The 27,579-nt window shown below is 40.6% G+C and overlaps 1 protein-coding gene across 4 annotated transcripts in view; it reads right to left on the reverse strand.

The window, feature by feature from the left end:
* Window positions 1-27,579, reverse strand: part of trappc12 (trafficking protein particle complex subunit 12) — a 76,773-nt gene that overhangs the window by 22,456 nt on the left and 26,738 nt on the right. For all 4 annotated transcript variants that reach the window (XM_078213202.1, XM_078213203.1, XM_078213201.1 and 1 more), the window contains 3 exons: window positions 18,370-18,482; window positions 15,686-15,758; window positions 6,432-6,505 (listed from right to left, as the gene is read on the reverse strand). In XM_078213202.1, coding sequence (XP_078069328.1) covers window positions 6,432-6,505; window positions 15,686-15,758; window positions 18,370-18,482 — 260 coding nt within the window. The remainder of the gene's footprint in view (window positions 1-6,431; window positions 6,506-15,685; window positions 15,759-18,369; window positions 18,483-27,579) is intronic.

A 27,579-nucleotide genomic window follows, 5' to 3' on the forward strand; every position in this document is an offset into this window, starting at 1 on the left:
GCCCACAGGCCCAATTGATTAAGGTCCTGTGGCAATTCTAGATACGTTCTTCACTGTCCACTACGCCATGAATCTTGGTGTCATCTGCAAACTTACTAATTGCCTAAATTCTCATCCAAATCATTAATATAAATGACAAATAACAGTGGACCCAGCACCGATCCCTGAGGTACACCGCTGGTCAGCGGCCTCTAGCTTCAAAAACAACCTTCTATAACCACCCTCTATCTTCTGTCATCAAGCAGTGAGGGGCATAGCAGCAAATTCAGGAGGACAGAGACAGAACTGTGAAATGGGCAGACACATGGGAGGTGCATTTCAATGCAGAGAAGAATGTAGTTATGCATTCTAATAGGAGGAATAAGGAAAAGCAAACTAAATGGTACAGTTTTATATACACATAAATCTTTGAAGATGGCAAGACAAGTTGAGAAGGCTGATAGAAAAGCAAATGATATCCTATGCTTTGCAAACACAGGCAGAGAGTACAAAAGCAAGAACTTATACTAATTTTAGTATATCACTGCTAGGCTTGAGCATTGATTTGATTTATTATAGTCACATGTATAAGCATACAGTGAAAAGTATTATTTCTTGCGCGCTATACAGACAAAGCATACCGTTCACTGAGAAGGAAACGAGAGAGCGCAGAATGGAGTATTACAGTCATAGTTAGGGTGCAGTGTCAATTCTGTAAGATATTGAATTAGAGCTTGTTAGAGAGTTTAAAAGAGTTAGAATAAAGTTTGAGAAGCATAGAACGAGTAAAAGATAGAATTTGAAGGTATGCTGGGCACAGCTTGCAAGAAGTCGCCTCACTCCGGCGCCATCTTGAATTTTTTTGTATATAATTTTGGGCACCACACTTTAGGAAGAATGTCAAGGCCTTGGAGAGGGTGCAGAAAATATTAGACTTATTACCATGAATGCAGGTTTTCAGTTACTTGGAAAGACTAGAGAAGCTATGGTTGTTCTTAGAACAGAGAAGGTTGGGAGATTTAACTTAGGGGCTCAAGTTCACGAAGGGCAATTGAGGAGAACCTGCTTCCAGTGGCAGAAGGGTTGATAGCTGGAGGACCAGATTTAAAGTAACTGATAAAAGAGCCAGAGGAGAAGAGTTATTTTAAATACAGTAAGTTATGATCTGGAATGTACTGCCTGACAAGATAGTGGAAGCAGATTTAATATTAAATAAATATTTGAAGAGTACAGTAAGAAGTCTCACAACACGGAATCGTAAGCTTTTGGAGCGCTCATCTGAAGGAGGAGCGCTCCGAAAACTCGTGATGCCAAATAAACCTGTTGGACTTTAACCTAGTGTTGTGAGACTTCTTACTGTGCTTACCCCTGTCCAATGCCGGCATCTCCACATCATGAAGGAGAGTAAGAATTGCAAGGATATGGATAATGGATAGGTGAGTTTGACCAATTTGATAATCTTTCAAAAAACCAGCAAAGCATGACATGCCAAATGGCTTCCGTCTGAGATCCATCTTTCTACAAAATAGGGGAACTACAACAACTCCAACAATCCCCACAAATAACTTACAAAGAATATGCAGAAGGACATTCAGAGGATACATTTGTCCTGGTGTATTACATATTTCTTAATGAGACCATATTACTACTAATAGAATCATAGAAACCCTACAGTGCAGAAGGAGGCCATTTGGCCCATCGAGTCAGCACCGACCACAATCCCACCCAGGCCCTACCCGCTAATCTAGTGGCTGATATCACAAAACAGTATGAAGAGCCATTATGCTATCAACAGTACAAGTATAAAGGCATCCATCCACTACTCTCAAATTTGGAGTAAAAAGTAGGGTGGCAATGTTAATTCTGCTTTTGTACTACACCTTTGTTTGCAATAATTTTGATGGATCCTATTATGACATTTTTTGGCAGTTAATGGATGCAGTATGGGAATTTCACAGTAACTTCATTGCAGATTTACTGTAAGCCTTACTCGTGACTAATAAATAAACTTTACTTCAATTTATTCTCATTTCCATGATTAATCACATATCATATTTGCCACTGTTCAGATAAATTTCACCACACTCCAATGTCACCTGTGCAGAACATCAACATGGCCTGGGATAAGTAGAAATATCAAGTCCATTCCTCCTCATGGTTTTTTTTTAAAGGAGTAGGCTAATCTAAAATAAGGCAGCATAGAGATGCTACAAGTTTCAAAGATCCTAAGCTACAAATTTCTGGAAGTGCCCTCTGTGAACAGGACAGGATTGGATTTGGTTGAGAAGCTAGCCTCAATTTTCTGCCACTGTTCAGATTCACCCTCCTCCTGTTAGTTGCAGAATTCCATAGTCACATGGTCAACAAAGTAGCCACTCTCTTCACTTGAACCGACACAAAGTTTTGGTTAGCTGTTCAAAATAGTTTTTCCTCTTATCCACAACTGCAGAAGACATTTATGACAACACTATCTATCCTAACCAAGGTTGGTTAATACCACAATCCTCAATTAAATCTGTGGCCTTCCCACTGATTATTGTTCAGCTACTTGCATAACAACCTGAACCATCAGGAGGACCGAAATATCTCATCTTCACATTGTGTTACAACTCCTATAGATATCAAGTCTGTTTCAGCTAGAAACATTTAATCCATCTATGAATAAAGCTACATAAAGGAGATGCATTCTATTCATTGAATGTATTTTCGGATATTGGTCACCTACAAAGCCCCAGAAGGTCCAATTTCATGAGGATACTTACATCTGTTAGTTTATCAATACATAGCAAGACTTAAAACTGCTGCCTTTTAACCACCCAACATTCTTAATATTTTAAAATTCATTTTTTGACACAGCCAAAGAGCTGCAATCATACTACTCGCGTGCACATGATCCCAAAACAATTCCTTTGTACCAGTGCATTGCCATGCATTTATTAGTTTGAAGTAACTCTCCTAAAAACAGCAAGTTAGATGTATATAGAAGCTTCCAAAAACATATGGGATAAAGATTCTCTATGCCTTTTCAGGTAAATATATTCTGCAACACGAAACTCAGTCAAGATCTCATGGCTTATCTCTACTTGTGCTGAATTAACCAACCTCCAAATGGGTGGTGTAGTTTCATGGGAAAAGAGCAGGCGAGAATCCATCCACTCACTAATCATTCAATAGTGATTGCTATTTGGAAATGAGGAAATGGCTGAAACTTTAAATAAGTTTTTTGTGTCGGTCTTCACGGTGGAAGACACAAATAGTTTACCGAATATTAGCGATAGAGGGTTGGTAGGAGGAGAGGTACTCAATACAATTAATGTTACCAGGGAGGCAGTGCTTGGTAGACTAACGGGACTGAAGGTGGACAAGTCCCCGGGTCCGGATGGAATGCATCCCAGGGTACTGAAAGAAATGTCAGAGGTAATAGCGGATGCGTTAGTGGTTATTTATCAAAATTCGTTGGATTCTGGGGTAGTGCCGGCGGATTGGAAAACGGCTAATGTTACGCCGCTGTTTAAAAAAGGAAATAGACAAAAGGGGGTAACGACAGGCCGGTTAGCTTAATGTCTGTAGTTGGGAAAATGCTGGAATCCATCATTAAAGAAGAAATAGCAGGCCATCTGGATAAGAATGGTTCGATTAAGCAGACGCAGCATGGATTCATGAGGGGAAAGTCGTGCTTGACAAACTTGTTGGATTTTTATGAAGATGTGACTAGGGCGGTTGACGGAGGGGAACCGGTGGATGCGGTGTTTTTGGATTTCCAAAAGGCGTTTGATAAGGTGCCTCACAAAAGGTTGCTGAAGAAGATTGGGTCACACGGAGTTGGGGGTAGGGTGTTAGCGTGGATTGGGGATTGGCTATCCGACAGGAAGCAGATAAATGGGTGCTTTTCTGATTGGCAGATGGTAACTAGTGGCGTGCCGCAGGGATCGGTACTGGGGCCTCAACTATTCACCATTTATATAGACGATCTGGAGGAGGGGACTGAGTGTAGGGTAACAAAGTTTGCAGACGATACAAAGATAAGTGGAAAAGTGAATCGTGTGGGGGGTGTAGAAGGTCTGCAGAGAGATTTGGACAAGCTGAGTGAGTGGGCGAGGATCTGGCAGATGGAGTATAATGTTAACAAATGCGAGGTTATTCACTTTGGAAGAAATAATAGCAAACTGGATTATTATCTAAATGGAAAGAAATTACTAGATGCTGCTGTGCAGAGGGACCTGGGGGGGTCTTTGTGCATGAGACGCAAAAACCCAGTCTGCAGGTGCAGCAGGTGATCAAGAAGGCAAATGGGATGTTGGCCTATATCGCAAGGGGGATAGAACATAAAAGCAGAGATGTCTTGCTGCATCTGTACAGGGCATTGGTGAGGCCGCAGCTGGAACACTGTATGCAGTATTGGTCCCCTTATTTGCGGAAGGATATATTGGCCTTGGAGGGAGTGCAGAGAAGGTTCACCAGGTTGATACCAGAGATGAGGGGTGTTGACTATGAGGAGAGACTGAGCAGATTGGGTTTGTATTCGTTGGAATTTAGAAGGCTGAGGGGGGATCTTATAGAGACCTATAAGATAATGAAGGGGCTGGATAGGGTAGAGATGAAGAGATTCTTTCCACTTAGAAAGGAAACTAGAACTAGAGGGCACAGCCTCAAAATAAAGGGGGGACAGTTTAGGACAGAGTTGAGGAGGAACTTCTTCTCTCAGAGGGTGGTGAATCTCTGGAATTCTCTGCCCACTGAAGTGGTGGAGGCTACCTCGTTGAATATGTTTAAATCACAGATAGATGGATTCCTGATCGGTAAGGGAATTAGGGGTCATGGGGATCAGGCGGGTAAGTGGAACTGATCCACTTCAGATCAGCCATGATCTTATTGAATGGCGGGGCAGGCTCGAGGGGCTAGATGGCCTACTCCTGCTCCTATTTCTTATGTTCTTATTTGAAAGTATGCATTGATACCCAGCGAAAATTAGGCCAGAGCAGATAGATGCTCCTGCTATTGAATAGGGAGTGAACACTGACTGTTTAGACAAGAACGATCATTTGAGAAAGGATCTAGAGGGCAGCTAGCACCCGTAGAAATGTTCCTCATTATCAGAAGAGATGAGCGGGTACAAAAAATGATGATAAATGAGGCAGGACCAGGATTCTGCTTCGAAATCGGCCATGGCACATAAATTGGTTCAAAATACGATAAAAGAAATCCGAATGATTAATGGGATTTATTGAACAGTCAAAGTTATTCACCAATAGGAATAACTTAATTCCATTAACACTGAGTTGAAACATGAAAAGGTTTTAATGCATTCCCATGCAAAGACTTAGTATAGATGGTTGTGGTGTTTTAACCTATTTATGCAATTAGCGAACATTTTAATATTTTGAATTGTTTCAAATTAAATCATTTAGAATGGAAAACTTGAGATTTTAGGATCCAAAGTAAATTGGGACTTAAAAATGTTCCAACTGAATCATAGTTGATAGTGATAGTTGTAATACTATAAACCAGCAGAGGGCGGTGTTCTGCATCATAACAAATTGACCTATACATTTCTACTGATTTTCCATGCAGGTTTTGCCACAGCCAGTGGTGCCCTGGCACACATTTGTAGCATTTCTGATAGGAAAATTTGCAATCTGGCAAAGAGGCGTTTCAGATAACTTGCCCTTTTGACCCATTAACTGGACTGGCTGAATTCTCAGGTACCATCCCTAACATTTTAAATGCTGCTGCTGTGGTAAATTAGAGTGATTTTAGTTCCCTTGACAGAGGAGTTCCCTTATCTAATTAGTTAGTACTGTTTGCTTATCTGGTTTAATAATTTCTGTCTTCAATTCTCGTGGTCTGGTTATCTGGTTATTTAAGCCGTAAAGAACAGCTCACAAACATCCATGTCTTACTTCAGAGTTAAGGGTAAAGAATTTCAAATGAAACGCAAACATAATCAATGAGTCGAGATATCTTAATTAGCTTGGTAAAATTACGAAGTTCAATCAAGGTTTTAGAAGTTGTCTGAACTGGAAATGCAGTAGCATATTTTTATGATTCCATAACTCCCCCCCACCCCCCAATTATTTAATTTTTCTTGTAAATGTTTGTTTAAAAAAATATAATAATTAACAAGTATGCATCTGGTCAGGGTAATTTTCACACTGACATTGATTTATTCTTTGAGCATTACTGTACTAGTTCTTTGGTAGATGCTTTGTTAGAAATATATATATATAATTTGGATTTCAGAACAAGTCACATATGTCTGCAAACAAGTTATTTATGCATAAAAATAAAGATCTTGACTTCATCCAGTGCATATGGTTTAAATCCACTGCAGAACCCCAGTTTCTTCTACCATCTACATTGACGGGAATTGATTAAAATGCTGCACTGTCCACAGTAGTGCACAGATTGTAAGGTATATACGGTAATTCTGCAGCTCACAGCCACCCACGTACCTTCATCATCAGCAGGCAGTTTGCCATGGAGTACATCACACGCCCCAGACGTGACCTCCACAACTGCATAGAAGCTGCAAGACACAGGAGCATCTCATGAAGATATGGCACACAAATAATTGCTTTTCGTTACTGGTTTCATTGTTTCAACAACCCCTTGCCTCAGCCTATGAATTACATTAATTTACAAATATTTTATCATTATTACTTGCAAGGAAAAGAACTGCCCGTGTTTTTTTTCCTCTCTACAGAACAACAAAAGGGTTGCAGACAGATTTATAGAAGATAATGCTTGGACTTGCTCATGCAGCATTTTGTAGCCTACATAGAATTTTCTCTAAAAAGCTGATTACTGGCAGGACATCTGCTAAGCCAAGGGAATACAAGAGTTTGAAATTCTGCCATTGTTCTACCACAAATAATTTAATGAAAATCATGCAAGTTTTTAAAAATTCTATTGCTAATGCAATGTAGTACATTCCAGAACATATAATAACAGCAAAGTAGAAATAAATAATATAAATCTACACCAGACCAATATGCATCTCCAATTCACATTTTCGGTCAGACTGTTAACATTGACATGAGTGGCCCTGATGAATAATTAAACTTTCACAGCTTACCTATGCCACACTAATATAATTGTAGCCTCAAGGATAGCTGCTGCATTGAATTACCTACAAGAATTATATACTTGCTGCATATAGGTGACTATTTATATATTGAGTCATAAAACCCTGAATTCCCCCATCTTCACCCTCCTCCATTTCTTTTCTGAATTTTTTTCCCTGGTGATCTTCTAGCAGCAGTGATTCATGTTAACGAAGCTATGAAGCCAAGTGGCCATTCTTCTTGTGGGAGCAAGAGACAACGAGCATTAAAGGAGCTATTCGAACATGGAACCACCATAATCAGAGCTGATCTATTCTTCTCACCGATGTTCAATCTAATTTTTTTCAGGTGAAATTGTTTTGACTCTCGACTGGGGTACCTGCCATCCTACGGTACCTCACCCAAGTGACAACTACTGATACACTCAGGGCTAGTGTAAGTGCCAGTCGAATATTTGTTTGTGAGGACAATCATAGTCATATTCAAAGTCATTCTTTTCAATGCTCAGATATGCATTTACAACAGGGTTCAATTGTAGCCTCTTTACTGCTACCATTGCCACCACCCCTACTGAGATCAGCTAACTCAGCACAAACTGGTATATATTGCTCAGCTCAGCTATTCATAAAATAAACATTGGGAACTATATAAAAAACAGATAGCAAAAGTTTCTACAAATATATTTTTAAAAGTTGCTAAAATAAACATTGGTCCTTTAGAGGATAAGAGGGATGTAATAACTAGAAATGAGAAAATGGCTGAGGCATTGAACAGGTATTTTGTGTCGGTCTTCACAGTGGAAGACACAAATAACATGCCAAAAATTGATGACAGGAAGGCTATGGCAGGTGAGGACCTAGAAACTATTATCACAAAAGAGGTAGTGTTGGGCAAGTTAATGGGGCTAAAGTTAGACAAGTCTCCTGGCCCTGATGGAATGCATCCCAGCGTACTAAAAGAGATGGCGGGAGAAATAGCAAATGCACTAGTGGTAATTTACCAAAATTCATTGGACTCTGGGGTGGTTCCCGCAGATTGGAAAACAGCAAATGTGACGTCACTGTTTAAAAAACGAGGTAGACTAAAGACGGGTAACTATAGGCCGGTTAGTTTAACTTCTATGGTCGGGAAAATGCTTGAATCTATCATCAAGGAAGAAATAGCGAGACATCTGGATATAAATTATCTCATTGGTAAGACAAAGCATGGGTTCATGAAGGGCAGGTCATGTTTGACTAATTTGGTGGAATTCTTTGACAACATTACATGTGCAGTGGACAATGGGGAACTTGATAGAGGATTGGTTAATTCGTGATAACAGAAAGCAAAGAGTGGGGGTAAATGGGTGTTTTTCTGGTAGGCGATCAGTGATTAGTGGTGTGCCTCAGGGATCAGTGTTGGGACCGCAATTGTTTACGATTTACATGGATGATTTAGAGTTGGGGACCAAGTGTAGTGTGTCAAAATTCACAGATGATACTAAGATAAGTGGCAGAGCAGTGTGCAGAGGATGCTGAAAGTCTGCAAAGGGATATAGACAGTCTGAGTGAGTGGGCAAGGGTCTGGCAGATGGAGAACAATGTTGGTAAATGTGAGGTCATCCATTTTGGTACAGTAATGCTTTCATGAAAAGAAAGACTCAGATTGTATGTCTGTCTTGCGTCTCTCAAAAGTCTCAGAGCTTCATGTACAATGAGCAGACCTTCAGTTACATAATTTCTTTTGTAATTTGAGTTTATACAACTTAAATACGCAATTCATAAGCTACACTTTCAAAGTAAATGTCAGACTTTGCACAATACTTCCTGAGATTTGCTTTATTCCAGCTTGAGTTACTTGCAGTAAACTGCACCTGACTTAAAATATATTGTAGAAATGTTTGGATATTGATTCATGGGGGTAGCTGTGAAAATGGAAATGTGACAGAAAGGCTGGTTGCAACAGATAATATTGAAATAATTATCCTTTAAAACAATTCTCTGAATACTTATAGAATGGGTATAAATGACTACATTTCTAGTTCAGCTGCATATTGGTTTATTTTCAATACATTGAGTCTCTATTTTTCGACAGCAGTGATTCTTTGGAGAATGCACTACTTTAGTGAATATTGATATAAAGAGGGAAAGTTCTTAACTCTAGCACTGATTTGAAATTATTGGTAACTGCTTGTTTTGCTTATTTTGATCTGTACATGAATGTACTGACTGTTAATGTGTAACCTTGAAAATAATTTAACTTAATGCATAATTGTTGTCTTCAGACTTTAATTTTAACTTCCTTTAATTTTTATTTTCTTTCTGCCCACTGTCACGTTCTTATTTGGGGCATATGGTGCAAGACAGAATGTAATTTTATAGAAGAAAGCTGCTTTGATTTGTGTATGAATTTCATGTTTTGATGTCGTCCCATGTTGACATATTGAGACGGCCAAGAATTCTGCTTTTAAAGATAAATGTTGGAGGTTTGTTTCCTGACGTGATTTGTTAATGGCAAAGCCAGTGTCGGATGAGATCAGGAGCGAACAGAAACAAACTGTGGTGGCGCCGAGAAGGAACTGAACTGGGCAGGCCGTTGAATCCAAATTAATTCCAGAATGATTTTTGGCCTGGTTCAGAATATGCTTTTCCTTTTACATTAAAGTACTGAATCTGCTGATAAGGCTGAAATAAAAACAGATAATGCTTGAAATATTTCACAGGTCAGATAAAATCTACAGAGGGGGAAACATCACTTCTGATGAAAGGCCATTGACTTGAAACATCAACTTTGTTTCTTTCTCCACAAAAGCTGCCTGAGTTGCTCAGTATTTCCAGCATTGTTTGTTTGTATGTGCTTGTCCTTTATTGTTTCTCTTTCTAGCAATTACAACTTCCCAAATAAGAACATAAGAACTAGGAGCAGGAGTAGGCCATCTGGCCCCTCGAGCTGCTCCGCCATTCAATAAGATCATGGCTGATCTTTTTGTGGACTCAGCTCCACTTACCTGCCCACTCACCAGAGCCCTTAATTCCTTTACTGTTCAAAAATGTATTTATCCTTGCCTTAAAAACATTCAATGAGGCAGCCTCAACTGCATCACTGGGCAGGGAATCCCATAGATTCACAACCCTTTGTGTGAAGAAGTTCCCCCCTCAACTAAGTTCTAAATCTGCTTCCCCTCATTTTGAGGCTATGCCCCCTAGTTCTAGTTTCACCCACCAGTGGAAACAACTTCCCTGCTTCTATCTTATCTATTCCCTTCATAATCTTATATGTTTCTATAAGATTTCCCCTCATTCTTCTGAATTCCAATGAGTATAGCCCCAGTCTACTCAGTCTCTCCTCACAAGCCAACCCTCTCAACTCCGGAATCAACCTAGTGAATCTCCTCTGCACCCCCTTCAGTGCCAGTATATCCTTTCTCAAGTAAGGAGACCAAAACTGTACACAGTACTCCAGGTGTGGCCTCACCAGCACCTTATACAGCTACAACATAACCTCGCTGTTTTTAAACTCCATCCCTCTAGCAATGAAGGACAAAATTCCATTTGCCTTCTTAATTACACCTGCAAACCAACTCCTTGTGATTCTTGTACAAGGACACCCAGGTCCCTCTGCACAGCAGCATGCTGCAATTTTTTACCATTTAAATAATAGTCCATTTTGCTGTTATTCCTACCAAAGCTGCGTATGGCATATATTATTTGATAAATAAGAACAAATGTAAACGTCAGGCATTGCTGTGTTTTAAGCTCTGATAGCTACGACTATGCATAAGACACCGACCATTCAAAACAGGATCAGTAACACAAAACAGTGGATTCTTTATTCAAGAATGGTTCTGCATGTACACAGGTCTCCATGATACCTTCTTCAGACCACCCATGTACAGGAGTTACATGGTGCGGAACATCACATCCCTGATACTGCTGTATATCTGAAACATAACCACACCTCTTAAAGGTGTATCACAACAGGCATTTACTACTGCTCTTAAATCATGTCACACTTCATGTTCAAAATTTATACTGGTGCGTCCTCTGCAAGTTAGATTGTGACATTGTATCCAAAGGTAAGTATGAGTGATTTTTTGTGAAATATTGTGTACAAGGCACAACACTGCATTTACAAAACAGTTGGAAACTATTTATTTTATAGGACTTACTGGTTTAATTAACGTTTAAGGAAATATTATGTATTTCTGTATTTCCAAAGGAATTCATTCCAAATCTACAGTGTCCATGGTGTTTCTTACATATAATCACCACCTGTCTATAGGTGGATTTCCAAAAGGCTTTTAATGAGCTGCCACATCAAAGGTTACTACACAAGATAAGAGCACATGATGTGAGAATACGATGAACAGGATTGGTTGGCTAAATGAAAGCAGCAAGTAGAATTAAATGAGTCCTTTTTGGGTTGTCAAGTTGTAACTACTGTGGTGTTGCAGGGATCAGTGCTGGGCCCTCAACTTCTTACAATTTATATCATGAGATGATATAAGATATATCAGATGAGAAGCAGTGGGCTCATAATATGCAGTGACAATGTTAAAGGCCCATCCAGCCAAATAAACGCTAGTTGTTTTGACAAAGGAAGAACTCTCATCATCCTTCATTTTATGAAATAGAAATGTCATTTTTTTCCCCCTCCACTCCCAAAAGTTCTACAGGTTCTGAAAACCGCAAGCTCTCTGATATCTTACCAAAATCAATTCTAATCATGCTTGCTTGCCTTTGTTGGTTTCCAATTAAGTTACACATTAATTTTAAGATTTTGATCTTCATTTCTTCCCAAACCTTTGCCCTCCTGATCTCAGTAACCTTCACCAATCCATAAACCTTTAGAGGTCAATGCACTCCTTCAATACTGGCCTCTTGCTACTTCATCATGAACAGGTATGCTTTCAACTGCCTGAGCCTCACGCTCTGGTATTTCCTTTCTAAACCCCTCTGCCCTTCTCTCTTCATGTCCCTTAGAACTTAACCCTTTGACCAAGCTTTTGGTTAACTGTTGTCATATTGCCTGACCTTGGTGTTGAATTTTGTTCAATAATGCTATTGGGAAGCACCTTCAGATGTTTTAGTATATTAGGTACTTCATCATATAGAGATGATGCTGCTTTTGTATTAAATTTGACATGAGATGGTGTTAGGCTTTTCAAATGGACATCACAGCCCAGCCTGATCCTGCAAACTCCCAGTGGTGGTTTTTCACTGATCAAAGTAGGAATTCTGGCTGCATCCCCTTCTTCCTAAAGTTAATTATCACCACTGAAGCCAAGATCAGCTAAACTAACGCAGACGAATGATTGAACACCTGTATTTTCTTGGATCAAGCAATGCATTGGATCAAATCATTGTCAGAAGCCTCATATTTTAAGTTAGTGATACTCATTTGTAATGATCAATCTACCGGCATGGTAGCAAAGTGGTCAGCACTGCTGCCTCACAGTGCCCGGGACCTGGGTTCGATTCCCAGCTTGGGTCACTGTCTGTGTGGAGTTTGCACATTCTCCCTGTGTCTGTGTGGGTTTCCTCCGGGTGCTCCAGTTTCCTCCCACATTCTGAAAGACGTGCTAGTTAAGTGCATTGACCTGAACAGGCACCGGAGTATGGCGACTAGGGGAATTTCACAGTAACTTCATTGCAGTGTTAATGTAAGCCTTATTTGTAACTAATAAATAAACTTTACATTACTTAGATCGTGATAGTTACAGTGAAGAGGATAGCTGCCGATTCCGGAATCATATCAATGGTTTGGTTGAGTGAGAAGAGAATGGCAAATGGAATTCAAACCAGGAAAGTTTGAGGGAATGCATTTGGGGAGGGCAAACAAAGCAAAGGAATACTCAAACAAAAAGAGGGAGTTGAGGAAATGAGAGATCTTGGAGTACACGTCCACAGGTCTTTGAAGGTGACAGGACAGGTGGACAAGAAAACATATGGAAAGCATTCCTACATTATGGAAAGCATTCCTACATTGAGCAAAGTATTAAATGAAAATGCAGGAATGTAATGATGGAACTGTATAAAATGCTGGTTAGGCCACAGCTGGAATTTTGTGTATAGCTCTAGTCACCATATTACATAAGGACATAACTGCTCTGGAGAGAGTGCAGAGGAGATTTACAAAAATATTGCTGGGGGGGGCGCTTGAAAATTGCAGCTATGAGGGGAGATTGGATAGGCTAGGGTTGTTTTTCTACAAACAAAAGAGGTTAAAGGGTGACCTAATTGAGGTGTACAAAATTGAGGGACCGAGATAGGGTAGACAGGAAATACTTGTTTCCCCTAACTGACAAGTCAATTATCAGAAAGGCATACATTTAAGTTGATTGAAGAAGGATTAGAAGGGAAATGGAGAAAAGCAGAGGATGCTGGACACTTGGAATTCACTGCTTAAGTTGGCGGTTGAGACTGCAACACTCGACTCATTAAAAAGGGTACCTGGATCTGTACCTGAAGTGTTGCAACCTGCAAGGCTATGGACCAGGTGCTAGAAGTGGGATTAAAATATGCGGCTAGATTCTTTTTTCTCTGGCATAGACATGATGGGTTAAATGCCACTTTCTGCACCATAACTTTCCTATGGTTCTAAAACCAAAATCGGTATGTATCTGTATGATTGCTTTCACAAATAATAATCAGGAGTGTCCAGTTGAACTTGCTCAAAATAACGGTACTATACTTTCAATCATAGTCTAAACTTGGCAAAAAAAATTGCATGCTGAAATGACAGTCTATGATTGAAGTTATAATACTAATTAGTTTGTGACACAACAAAATACTTTGTTTGGAAATGTAGAGTTTTAAAAGCAATGACACTTTTGAGATAAACTCAGTTTCCCCTATCTTATTCCTGGAGTTCAGATGCTGTTGCTTCTGCATACCTTTTTTGTCCATTCATGGGATGTGGGCATTGCTGGCTCGCATTTTATTACCCATCCCTAATTGCCCTTGAACAGGGTGGCTTGATTGGCCATCTCAGATGATGTTCAAGAGTGGGTCTGGAGTTACATGTAGGCCAGACCAGGTAAGGACAGTAGATCTCCTCCCCTAAAGGACATTAGTGAAGCAGATGGGTTTTTAATGACAATGGTTTCATGATCATCACTAAACTCTAATTCCAAATTTTTATTGATTTTGAATTTCACCATCTGCCATAGTGGTATTCGAACCCAGATCATTACTGTGTCTCTGGATGATTATTCCAGTGACAATCCCACTACATCACCACCTATCCTTGCCCAAGTCCATATTTTGTTGGAACATCATTTTCCTGATATTCTGCTATTTTCCACTTAGTCATAATGTTTTCTCTTTCGCCTGCCCAAATTTTAATTCCGTGACTCTCCTCACCTGCCTGACTTCCAGAACAGAAATAAAAAGGAGGGAGGTAAAACAATAACAATGGAACATGGAAGTGGAAGAAAGAGTTCAGAAAACTGGAAGAGATCTTGTTTTTTACAGTTTGATTAGATTTAATTGGCAAAATCAGTGATGTGTTTGACAGACACTGCCAGCTATTGACAGCATTCAAATATGTAATTGAAGGTTTTTAAAAATTCTGAAAGGGTAGGGCAAGCTGTTTGCAACCCATGGACTGTCTCAGGCAAAGTGAGCACTTGTGTCTAAGTCAATGCGGACTCCTGCAAAATCGATAATATCTGGCCAATTATAACGTCATATTAATTGTTTTAGGAGGGGACGCGAGGAGAAAGAGGATTCTTCTTCCCCGACCCCCCCGCTCCATTCATTCGGTGGTGCAAGTTATCTCTGAAACCAGTTATCACAACCAGTTTGTCTTTCTGCCTACACCTCAATTACTGCAGCCGAGGCTCAACACCTCCCCGATTGATTTGGCTCAGATTATTAGCAGCAGGCATGATTCTGTTTTAAATGTGTCTCCGTATTCTTAGACTGGAGCTTAATTCTAAAGGGTGCAACGAGCAGAATATTAACAATTCCACCACTAACAAGTTCCATTCTGGGAATACTACTCCTTTAATATAGTAAAGTAGGAAAAATGTGCTCAATATTAGCATGTTAATGAATCTGAAATTTTCCAACTCAAGCAACAAAAATCATATGCAAATGACAGGGATAAACAATTATCAGGTGCTCCATGAAGTCAGATCAACAGTGTTCAGACCTACAGTCATGCTTGTCTCTGCTGCCAGTTTTCCCAGCTGCATAATTGGCTAAACTGTGTGCATCCAGCGCTTCAAAGATATGCACAAGACTGTCAATTTTTGGCCAGTTTAAGTTATCTGCTCCATGCAGCTGTGGAATGTTTGTAAGTTAAGCTGAAGATTGACTTTCAATTGCAGACTTTATTGACAGGTGATAGGAAAGCCTTCAAACTGCAGAAGGGAGTTTGTTCAGGTTTCTCAATTTTCAGCACACTTATTTTACCGAGTGTAGTTTTAAAAAAAATATTACTTGTGTACACTAATTGCCTTAAAAATGAACACTTTAAAAAAAACTGTTCCTCAAATCTGCAACGCAATTACAAATTGAAATTAAGCTGAACAGCATACATCTCTGAAAATATTTAGATTATTTCCCTGTTTAAACTACTTTAAAAATGTTATTTGTGCAACATTAACGTTACCTATGAAAACTGACATTACCCTTTAATAAAAAAAACTGGCACACCTTGTCTGTTCTCAGAGGACACATTGATCATACTTCCATCTTCAGCTAATCCATTTTCCAGATTATCAATGACCTGCATGAAAGGTTAAGTAATTTTAAAAAGCTAGAAGGTGCAAAATTACCTACTCATTAAAATATTCAAAGCAACTGAATGATTCACAGTGGTTTCCCTGAAAAACAAATTTTGATACATAGTCCAGCATGGTGCTAATAAAAATTATATTGTTAAGTTAACCATATAACAAAAAACGTGAGCCAGACAAAAGAATTAATGTTCGCATGCACTTTAGTATTTTTGGAAATTCAAATACAGGTAAAATAAATTTTCAAGCATCTCTGTTCCACTAAATTATACATGACGAAAGGAAAACAAAACATGCTAAGTATTCACAGGAAGGAAAATAAGCAAACAAATGAAGTTGAGATAAAGTAATTTTTGTTAAAAGGCACAAAAGTGCTCATTTCTTTCAAAGTATTGAGAAATAAAAAAACAAAAATGTGTTTACCATGTTTAATATCACATTCCTGCTCCAAAAGTATACTCAGCATGGCATAAACCTTCATTCAAAGTTTGAACCTGTTTATTTCCCCATGTTCAAATGAGAATGTTAAATTTGTGGCAACAGCAGTGAGGCAGATTATGTTAGAACAATCCAAAACAACATTTGAACACATTATCTGCATGCTTAAGTAATGTTATGTCACCTAAGGGGCAACAATTTATAAATTAGAACCTGGAAATTGCAGTCAATATTATTTTTATTATTCTAATGGTTTAATTAATTTTAAAGAAGTGGGAAACAGGAATGCTCAAGCTGTAAACTGTGCTTTACAACATCAATGGCTGACGATCAAAATATCTGCAGAAAACTTCATAGGTTTCTGAATTACATTTCACAATGTCCTTTTCAGCATCTTCACCCAACAATATGCAATTTACTTGGGATTATTCAGTTGTTTCTGTGCTAAACAATTTGAATTGCCCAATAAATTAAAATAAATTCACACTACAATGTTACTTAAATGTTTTAATATTTAAAATATCAAATCATTTGAACAAAACACTATTGAATTAAAAGTAGTTTGCCACGCAATTTCTTGTGCTAGATATACATAATGGTGGGGATTGACTATGATCAAAATTAGTTATTTTAGCTGTGAAATAAATAATTTAGTGTATGTTTTTAAAGCGAGTTCAGCATTATTATTCGATGGCTGAATTTAACTTTCAGGAGAAACTACCAACTAACAACAGACTGAGGGCCTGTGTGTTTATGAAAAAAACAATGGCACAGCACATTGAAACTCAAACACATCATTACAGATTAGTGGTCTAACAATTCCCTATAGAGGAAGCACCTGAGCTCAGTTGTGCTGCAGAGGTGAGTTGAGAAAGGAAGATGGAAATGAAAGAGGGAAATACCAGTGCTTTCAATTTCACAAAGACTGTAAGATGTCATTTACTACCATTGCCAATTGCCACAACCAGACCTTATTCCTGAGCTGGCAAAATGAAATTTGGCTCCCGAGAAACTTGTTCACTGGACATCTGTTTCATAACGATGGATTCTAGAATCTTTACCATACAAGGATTTACTCAAATTTCAAGTTGAAACCGAACACATGGCAGACTTAAAAACGTAAGAAGTGGTTATTTTTGAAAATAAATGAAATTATTATGTTGGGCTACAGGAGCCATTCAGCTTTCAGATCTGTTTAACATCACAAATTACCACTTGCCTACTTACTCACTAAATCATTACTGCTATGGGCCTTCTGCATGACTTCAGATCCGTCTTAAATATTAAGTGATATCAAAACTTCACTAGTTTAACAAATGCAATGAATGTTCATTACTTCAGTCATATAGTTTGATCAGTTTAGTGAATAATAAATATAGAGGCCTGAAAAACTTACAAGTTCTACATTAAGTGTTTTAAAAAATATATTAATCTCATCTACCTGCACAATGTAACCTTTACAAGTTTGGGAAAAATTGCAGATTGCTGCACCACCTTATGTCATACAGAGCAGTTACAATTAAAATACTCTTGGTCAATTAAACGGTGATCATAAGTTACATTTAGTAGCTACCGCAGAGAAACCACGTGAGAAAGTTAACAAATGCAATACACTATGGAGTGTGGGACTAAAATATCTGTGATTTCCCCACAGGATTAATTTCCTTAACTGTTGCTTGGAAAGATACTAAGACAAAGCATCGTCCCATTTGGAATTGTGGATGGATTGGGGCAGAGGGGTGTTAGGGTCAGCGAGGAACAGCAAGTCATCTTGGTCTACCCTCACAACCTAAACATTAGCTTAAAAGTAGCACTAAAAAGTAGACTGTTTGCTCACTGTCAATAACAGCAATGACAAAAGAGAAAAATTTTGAGATTGCAACTAGTAATGACGCAACAGCATACTGGGAATTCCCCTGACAAGAATCAACTAAAAATGTAAATAGTTTCCACCTCCGAATACATTTTCATGCATGGCTATTTCATGTGTGGCTACACAAATAGAAAAATAAATTACTCCAACAAGATTTTTCACCATACCATACATTGAATTTGCAATGGGATCCTCCTTGGACTTTTCTGCAATGGCAAACATTAGTAAGCAGAGTACATTTCTGAGAGTATGACACAGTTGGACCAACTCAAAAGTTCATAAGTTCCTACCTTTAGACAAGTTACTTTCATGGCATGCAGCCTGTCCAATGATTCCTGTGGTTTCCCCAAGTACTGTGGAAGCTCTGCATGAAGAACTCTCATAGAAAATGGTATCATGGACCCTAAAGGCAATTGAAAAAACTATGATTACAGAGAGGCAAGAAAGTTTTTATAAACCTAATGCTGTGGTGTCAAATATACTGTTTGAATTGATTGCTGACTTTATTAATGTAATGTTAAGAATATACATGTACATTTCAAGCTCATCAATTTTAATTTTTAAAAAATCCTTGTGGTTAGTTCAAGTTGAATCATCTCCATAAGGTCAATAATATTCAGGTGAATGGACCTTCGGCTTTCCTTTCCAATCCCAGGTCAAATGAGCTCTATGTACATCTTTGCGTCATAAAATTGAGAAGGCATATGGAAAGATTTTAACAGGTTTGTTAGATATAACTGCTGAACCTGCAGATGCCTACTTTTTGCAGAATGCAATTAAAAATTCCCAGAAAAATAATGCAATTTTTGAGCACTGAATAGGAGTGGTGCATAAAGACAAAATTTTGCAGTCAAAACAACTGGAACCAAAAACATATCAAACACTGATTACGTACAATAATTAAGCGGGTTACAGCTTCAGCTGAGCAGTGCTTCATGGTGCGGCAGGGAAGGGAAAAGTGGTGATGGTGGGGCAGGGGGCAGAGGGTGGGTGGAAGGAATGGAGAGAATGGAGAAAGCTGGGGTGGGGGGGGGGAGCGAGGTAGGAAGGCTTGCGAGGGGAAGGGTAGGAGGCAAGGGGAATTAGAGGGACAAGGCTAAGAAAGGGAGGGAGGGAGTTCAGTGGTCAAATGCTCCTCACAATAATCGGCCGTGCAAACTTGCTGGGGTAGAATGTAACTCATTCTCGTGACTTATCATGACAAAAATTAAGAGCCCATAAGTCTATCTACTTTGGATGGATTAAAGTACATAGAATTAGTTCTAATCATTAATGACAGTATTATTGAAAGAGCAGTCTCTCGTTTTAAATTATAAATTTATTTGTGCATTTTTGTGTCCATGGTGGAAGTATTTTTTTGAGTGGAGTTCAAATAATCTATCAGCAGCATTGAGGTAACATATAGAATCCCTATGGTGTAGAAGGGGGCCATTCAGCCCACTGTGTCTACGTCAACTCTTCGGCAGAGCACCTTACTCAGGCCCATCCTGGCCTATCCCTGTAACCCCGTAGATTTACACCACGAATTCCCCTGACCTACACATCTTGGGTCACTAAGGGACAATTTAGCATTGCCAATCCACACATCTTTGCATCTTTCAAGTGTGGGAGGAAACCGGAGCACTCGGAAGAAACCCACGCAGACACAGGGAGAATGTGCAAACTCGACACAGTCATCCAAGGCTGGAAACGAAAGCTGAGGCAACAGTGCGAACCAGTGTGCCACTGTGCTGCCCATCACTGACTAGAGCAAATGTCCCTTACATGTGCCTCAATTTCAATGTCATATAAATCTACATAGCTATGAACTTTGTTTTTCACCTCAACCATCTTGATACATAAAATACAAAATAGCAAAATCACACTTCAGGGGCTTTGCTTAGATACTGAATAATTGCTCACATGCCTCTTACATCCTATTTGGGTTCTTCGACAGTACTGTTGCTAGCGAGTTCCAGATTTTGTCCCAGTAACAAAGAAAGAATGGTAATATATGTCCAGGTCAGGAAGGCACACTTGAAGCTGGTGGTGCTCCCATGCCACTGTGGTCCTTATACGTCAGATGGCACAGTTTGGGAGCAGCAGTTGAACAAGCCTCGTGCTGCAGTTCATCTGATAGATGGTGCACATTGCTACCATTGTGCACTGGTGGTGGAGTAGTGAATGTTTAAAGTGGAGTGCCAATCAAGCAAATTGCTTTGTCCAGGATAGGGTCAAGCTCCTTTAATGCTGTTGGAGCTATGCTGATCCAGGCAAGAACAGTATTCTATCACAGTCCTGACATCATTGGCTAACACAACTCAGTGACAACTTTTTGAAAGATATTTTTTTCATGCGGGAACTCTTCACTTGAAAGATGTCATTTACATCAGATCGATATTGGCGCTATTGTAAAATTCTGAGGACATTTGAACACAATTCAAATCTCTTATGGGATAACATTATAACAGGTGACTACACTTCAAAATTACTTAATTGGCTGCAAAACACTTTGGGATGTCCAGAGGTCATGACAGGCACTATATAAATGTAATTTCTGCCTTCCTTTCTAATTGAGAAGTCACATCACGTGCATTTTAGAAGCTCTACAGCTTTGGAACATTCCTCTTAGAAAGCACTGTTCTGGGATAAACCGATCAGACAGGAATTGGCATAGAGCGATTAAATAGTCACAGCTCATTATTCCTAGCAGATGCCAAAGACTGCTGATCAAGCTCCTCAACACTCACTTGGTATCTTCTGCGCCAAAGTAATATTTTTCCAGAGGTTATTGCTTTTCATAGTAAAGCAGCACCTTGTGACCAATGCTCAAGAACAAATAAAATAATTCAGGAAGGCCAAACAGTAGTCTTCACACGATTAAGGAGGATCCAGTATATTCGAGTTAAAGAGACAGGAGCCTTGGATTTTCTTTGTTGCATGACAAAAACAAACTCCATGGGTTATGAAATATTGAAGAAGTAGAGATTACTGGCAAAGTATTATCTTAAGAAAATAAACAAGCAATCTTCAGCAGGGACCCTCAAAATGATCTTAATTGAAAACACATTCTCCTCTAATCCAATGCTTGAATACTAAAAGTAAAGTATGTGAAGCAAAGATCCTTTAAATTAACACTGTGCAAATTTCTATGGCAATATTCCCCCGAAAAAGGATATTACATTTGATATAGGAACAATCTTAAAAGAAAAATCTGCAAGTGAAGCAGGGTGTTGGCTCTACTGCTCCTGTGATACCCACATTTTTATCTGAGATTTACTTTCAAAAACTTTAATCTTTGTACTGATTAGAAACTGAAGCTGGCGGTTCATTGGTAAATCATCAGTATGTGTACGTAGAAGAAAGACAACCTCAGCTGAAATTCTTCTTCATAATCCAGTGCTACAGAAATCAGCTCAAGCAATTTTACTATCAACTTTCCTTAAATAATTAATGCAGTACAAACCAAGGATCAAACCTAGGGCTTTCTTTGTGCATGGTTGATTTATGTATCAACTAGAATTAGTTATTTAGGATAATGGGGACTGAGCTGTCAATAGTTACCCAGCTTGCACACTTGAAAAATCTGTGCAAGAGATGTAGTACAACAAAAATAACCATATAAAGGTTAACATACAATATAACAACAAGCTTGGGTAGTTATTGTGCAATAATTATTTACATTATTTATTTTGCAAGTGCTTAAGCTCCACAGACAAGTTCAGGCTAATGCATATCAATCATATTTTCACTACAAGCCACCATTTAAACTTCATATAGGAAGTAAGCTGGTTCATGATGGAAGTATTCACACAAGCAGATTAATCAATTAATTTATCTTCACAATATTCAGCATTCCTCAAATCACTCGTTGCTTCCTGAGGTCCGTGTGCTGAAACGTGCACGCTGCCTCAGAGTTGCAGGTCAGCGGTAGCACTCTTGTCTTTATCCAGGTTCAAGTCACACTCCAGAGAGTTGAACACAAATCTCTTGGCTTACAGTCCAGTGCAATACTGACTGAATGTTGCACTGTCAGAGGTGTCATCCTTCAGGTAATATGTTAAACCAAGATCTGTCTGTCTGATCTCTCAGGTGAATGTAAAAGATCCTACGACATGATCTTGAAAAAGAGCAGATGTAATAGCCCCAGTGTCCTGCCAATATTTCTTCCTCAATCAGCAAGTACTTGCTTGTGGGAGCTTGTTATGTGCAAACTGGCAGCCGCAAATTTCCTATATTACGAAAATGACTACATTTCAAAATGTATCTCTGCCTGTAAAGTGCTTTGGGACATTCTGAGGTTGTGAAGGGCACTATGTAATTGCAAGTATTTCTTCTTATTCTCCTCAGCAACACTGATTCACTATGTCAGACTTATCCTAATCAGCAGTTCCATTCCTTCATTCGCCTCCAACTTCTTCAACAAAATTGCTTTTTTTTCTGCTCAAGTTTAAAGGATTGCAAGTTTCAACTTAAATACCAACATCCCTCCACTCCTCCTTCCCCTTCATTTTTCTCTGACACTATCTTCCAATTACATTGGCTTCTTGGGTTTTCACCATCCCCTCCAGCCTTTCCCTCTCTGACTTTGAACAATCAGCCCTCAGCTTCATTCCTTTTGACCCTGTCCCAATGAATAGAGAAAGCAGCATATCGCTGGGTTTTCAAAGAACAAAGAACAATACAGCACAGGAACAGGCCCTTCGGCCCTCCAAGCCCGCGCCGCTCCCCGGTCCAGGATTGAATCCTGAATCCAGGATCCCCGCCCAATTTTCCAGCCTATCTACATACCAATATCCTATCCACCGAGCTGTCCCTCACAGCTACGATGCTTTGTTCATCACAACCTATTAACTCACCCCCACCCCCCCATTCCAGACCATGTGATCTCCAGGGAGAGGCGAAAACCCAGAGTGAAAACCCCAGGGCCAATATGGGGGAAAAAAATCTGGGAAATTCCTCTCCGACCCCCTGAGGCGATCGAAACGAGTCCAGGAGATCACACTGGCCCTGATCGGAAAATGCTTCCCAGCCCTAGTCATTTCCACTTCCACGAACACCATATGAATTCCCTGCCCCCGAGACAGGTTCCCAACTATCCGCAGTGTCGCTCTGTACTGGCACCAGCAAGATGATCATAGAATGAAGCCTTGAAACGAGAAACAAGGAACAATTAGCCCGCGCCGCTCCCTGGTCCAAACTAGACCACTCTTTTGTATCCCTCCATTCCCACTCCGTTCATATAGTTGTCTAGATAAGTCTTAAACGTTCCCAGTGTGTCCGCCTCCACCACCTTGCCCGGCAACACATTCCAGGCCCCCACGACCCTCTGTGTAAAATATGTCCTTCTGATATCTGTGTTAAACCTCCCCCCCTTCACCTTGAACCTGTGACCCCTCGTGAACGTCACCACTGACCCGGGGAAAAGCTTCCCACCGTTCACCCTATCTATGCCTTTCATAATTTTATACACCTCTATTAAGTCTCCCCTCATCCTCCGTCTTTCCAAGGAGAACAACCCCAGTTTCCCCAATCTCTCCTCATAACCAAGCCCCTCCATACCAGGCAACATCCTGGTAAACCTCCTCTGTACTCTCTCCAAAGCCTCCACGTCCTTCTGGTAGTGTGGCGACCAGAACTGGACACAGTATTCCAAATGCGGCCGAACCAACGTTCTATACATCTGCAACATCAGACCCCAACTTTTATACTCTATGCCCCGTCCTATAAAGGCAAGCATGCCATATGCCTTCTTCACCACCTTCTCCACCTGTGACGTCACCTTCAAAGATCTGTGGACTTGCACACCCAGGTCCCTCTGCGTCTCTACACCCTTTATGGTTCTTCCATTTATCATGTAGCTCCTCCCTACATTATTCCCACCAAAATGCATCACTTCGCATTTATCAGGATTGAACTCCATCTGCCATTTCCTTGCCCAAATTTCCAGCCTATCTATATCCTTCTGTAGCCTCTGACAATGTTCCTCACTATCTGCAAGTCCTGCCAGTTTTGTGTCGTCCGCAAACTTACTGATCACCCCAGTTACTCCTTCTTCCAGATCATTTATATAAATCACAAACAGCAGAGGTCCCAATACAGAGCCCTGCGGTACACCACTAGTCACAGGCCTCCAGCTGGAAAAAGACCCTTCCACTACCACCCTCTGTCTTCTATGACCAAGCCAGTTCTCCACCCATCTAGCCACCTCCCCCTTTATCCCATGAGATCCAACCTTTTTCACTAGCCTACCATGAGGGACTTTGTCAAACGCTTTACTAAAGTCCATATAGGCAACATCCACGGCCCTTCCTTCGTCAACCATTTTGGTCACTTCTTCAAAAAACACCACCAGGTTAGTGAGGCATGACCTCCCTCTCACAAAACCATGCTGACTATCGTTAATGAGTTTATTCCTTTCTAAATGCGCATACATCCTATCTCTAAGAATCTTCTCCAACAACTTCCCCACCACGGACGTCAAGCTCACCGGCCTATAATTACCCGGGTTATCCTTCCTACCCTTCTTAAATAATGGGACCACATTGGCTATCCTCCAATCCTCTGGGACCTCACCTGCGTCCAGTGACGAGACAAAGATTTGCGTCAGAGGCCCAACGATTTCACCTCTCGTCTCCCTGAGCAGCCTTGGATAGATTCCATCAGGCCCTGGGGATTTGTCAGTCTTTATATTCTCTAACAAACCTAACACTTCCTCCTTTGTAATGGAGATTTTCTCCAACGGTTCAACACTCCCCTCAGAGACACTCCCAGTCAACACATCCCTCTCCTTTGTGAATACCGACGCAAAGTATTCATTTAGGATCTCCCGTACTTCTTTGGGCTCCAAGCATAAGTCCCCACTTTTGTCCCTGAGAGGTCCGATTTTTTCCCTAACAACCCTTTTGTTCCTAACGTATGAATAAAATGCCTTGGGATTCTCCTTAATCCTGTCTGCCAAGAACATTTCGTGACCCCTTTTTGCTCTTCTAATTCCCCGTTTGAGTACTTTCCTACTTTCATTGTACTCCTCCAGAGCTCCCTCCGTTTTTAGCTGCTTGGACCTAACATACGCCTCTCTTTTCTTTTTGACCAGTCCCTCAATTTCCCTGGTTATCCACGGTTCTCTAATCCTACCCTTCCTATCCTTCTTTTTTACAGGCACATGCTTGTCCTGTAGCCCTAACAACCGTTCCTTAAAAGACTGCCACATACCAGATGTGGATTTACCCTCAAACAGCCTCTCCCAATCAAGAGCTGCCAATTTCTGCCTGATCCCAATAAAGTTAGCCTTCCCCCAATCCAACACCTTACCCTTGGGACACCACTCATCCTTTTCCATCACTATCCTAAAGCTAACAGAATTGTGGTCACTATTTGCCACATGTTCCCCAACCAAAACTTTGAAGACCTGACCGGGCTCATTCCCCAGCACCAGGTCCAGTATAGCCCCCTCTCTAGTCGGGCTGTCTACATATTGTTCCAACGAACCCTCCTGTACACATTTTACAAATTCCTCCCCATCCAGAGTCCCTGCCCTCAGCGATTTCCAGTCTATACCAGGGAAATTGAAGTCTCCCACTACAACAACCCTATATTTCCTGCACCTATCCAGTATCTCCTGACATATCCATTCTTCCACTTCCCTTGGGCTGTTGGGGGGCCTGTAGTACACCCCCAACATAGTGACTGCGCCTTTCCTGTTTCTAAGCTCCACCCAGAGTGACTCGTTACACGACTCCTCTGAATTGTCCTCCCTCTGCACCGCTGTAATATGCTCTCCAACTAATACCGCTACTCCCCCACCTCTTTTGGCCCATCCAACTCATTTGCTTCCACACCCATTTCTTTGGCTGGGAGTCTTTCTTGAACACTGGACCCATTTTTCCATCTTCAAAAGTCTCATTCCACCTGAACTCATAGCATTTCCTGATGTTTTCATTGGGACTGGTGGAGTGACATCTCAATTTCTTTGCATTCCTCACTCACTCTAACCTACCTCCCTCTGAGCGTGCAGTGCTCCATTTTCTGAGGTGTAATCCTGACATGATCATTAGACCTGCTGACAAAGGTGGTGTTGTTGCGTTGCAAAGAGGCTAAATGTTGACTCTCTTTAACATGGGCTATGACCTCATCACAAACATCATGTTATCATTTATCAGACCATTACAGACTTCAACCCCTCCACAGCTGTTCCCTACTGAATCGCCCCCCCCCACTTCCCCACATTCTCATTGTCCCCTGCAAACTCACAAAGCCCTCCTCTACTTCTACATACTTTCTAAGGTTGAAAATAGGACTACCCTGTGAGATCCATGTTTCAGCCTGTTTTTGCCCCATGGAGCTGATTTCTTCCTATCTGGACTATGTTCTATCCCCCTATCTGGTCTCTTCCCATTCACATGGATGGGAAGATGAGGGGATTCATGGATTCATGAGGGGAAAGTCGTGCTCATGGATTCATGAGGGGAAAGTCGTGCTTGACGAACATGTTGGATTTTTATGAAGATGTGACTAGGGCGGTTGATGGAGGAGAACCGGTGGATGCGATGTTTTTGGATTTCCAAAAGGCGTTTGATAAGGTGCCCCATAAAAGGCTGCTGAAGAAGATTAGGGCACACGGAGTTGGGGGTAGTGTGTTAAAGTGGATTGGGGACTGGCTATCCGACAGGAAGCAAAGAGTCGGAATAAATGGGTGTTTTTCCGGTTGGAGGAAGGTAACTAGTGGCGTGCCGCAGGGATCGGTACTTGGGCCGCAACTGTTTACCATTTATATAGATGATCTGGAGGAGGGGACAGAGTGTAGGGTAACGAAGTTTGCAGACGACACAAAGATAAGTGGAAAAGTGAATCGTGTGGAGGACGGAGAAGATCTGCAGAGAGATTTGGACAGGCTGAGTGAGTGGGCGAGGATATGGCAAATGGAGTATAACGTTGAGAAATGCGAGGTTATACACTTTGGAGGAAATAATAACAAATGGGATTACTATCTCAATGGAAACAAATTAAAACATGCTACCGTGCAAAGGGACCTGGGGGTCCTTGTGCATGAGATGCAAAAGCCCAGTCTGCAGGTACAACAGGTGATCAAGAAGGCAAATGGGATGTTGGCCTATATTGCGAAGGGCATAGAATATAGAAGCAGGGATGTCTTGATGCACCTGTACAGGGCATTGGTGAAGCCGCAGCTGGAATACTGCGTGCAGTATTGGTCCCCTTATATGAGGAAGGATATATTGGCATTGGAGGGAGTGCAGAGAAGGTTCACCAGGTTGATACCGGAGATGAGGGGTTTGGATTATGAGGAGAGGCTGAGGAGATTGGGTTTGTACTCGTTGGAGTTTAGAAGGATGAGGGGGGATCTTGTGGAGACTTATAAGATAATGCGGGGGCTGGATAGGGTGGAGGCGGAGAGATTCTTTCCACTTAGTAAGGAAGTTAAAACTAGAGGACACAGCCTCAAAATAAAGGGGGGTCGGTTTAAGACAGAGTTGAGGAGGAACTTCTTCTCCCAGAGGGTG

This window comes from Mustelus asterias, chromosome 5, assembly GCF_964213995.1.
Source record: "Mustelus asterias chromosome 5, sMusAst1.hap1.1, whole genome shotgun sequence".
Taxonomy (NCBI): domain Eukaryota; kingdom Metazoa; phylum Chordata; class Chondrichthyes; order Carcharhiniformes; family Triakidae; genus Mustelus; species Mustelus asterias.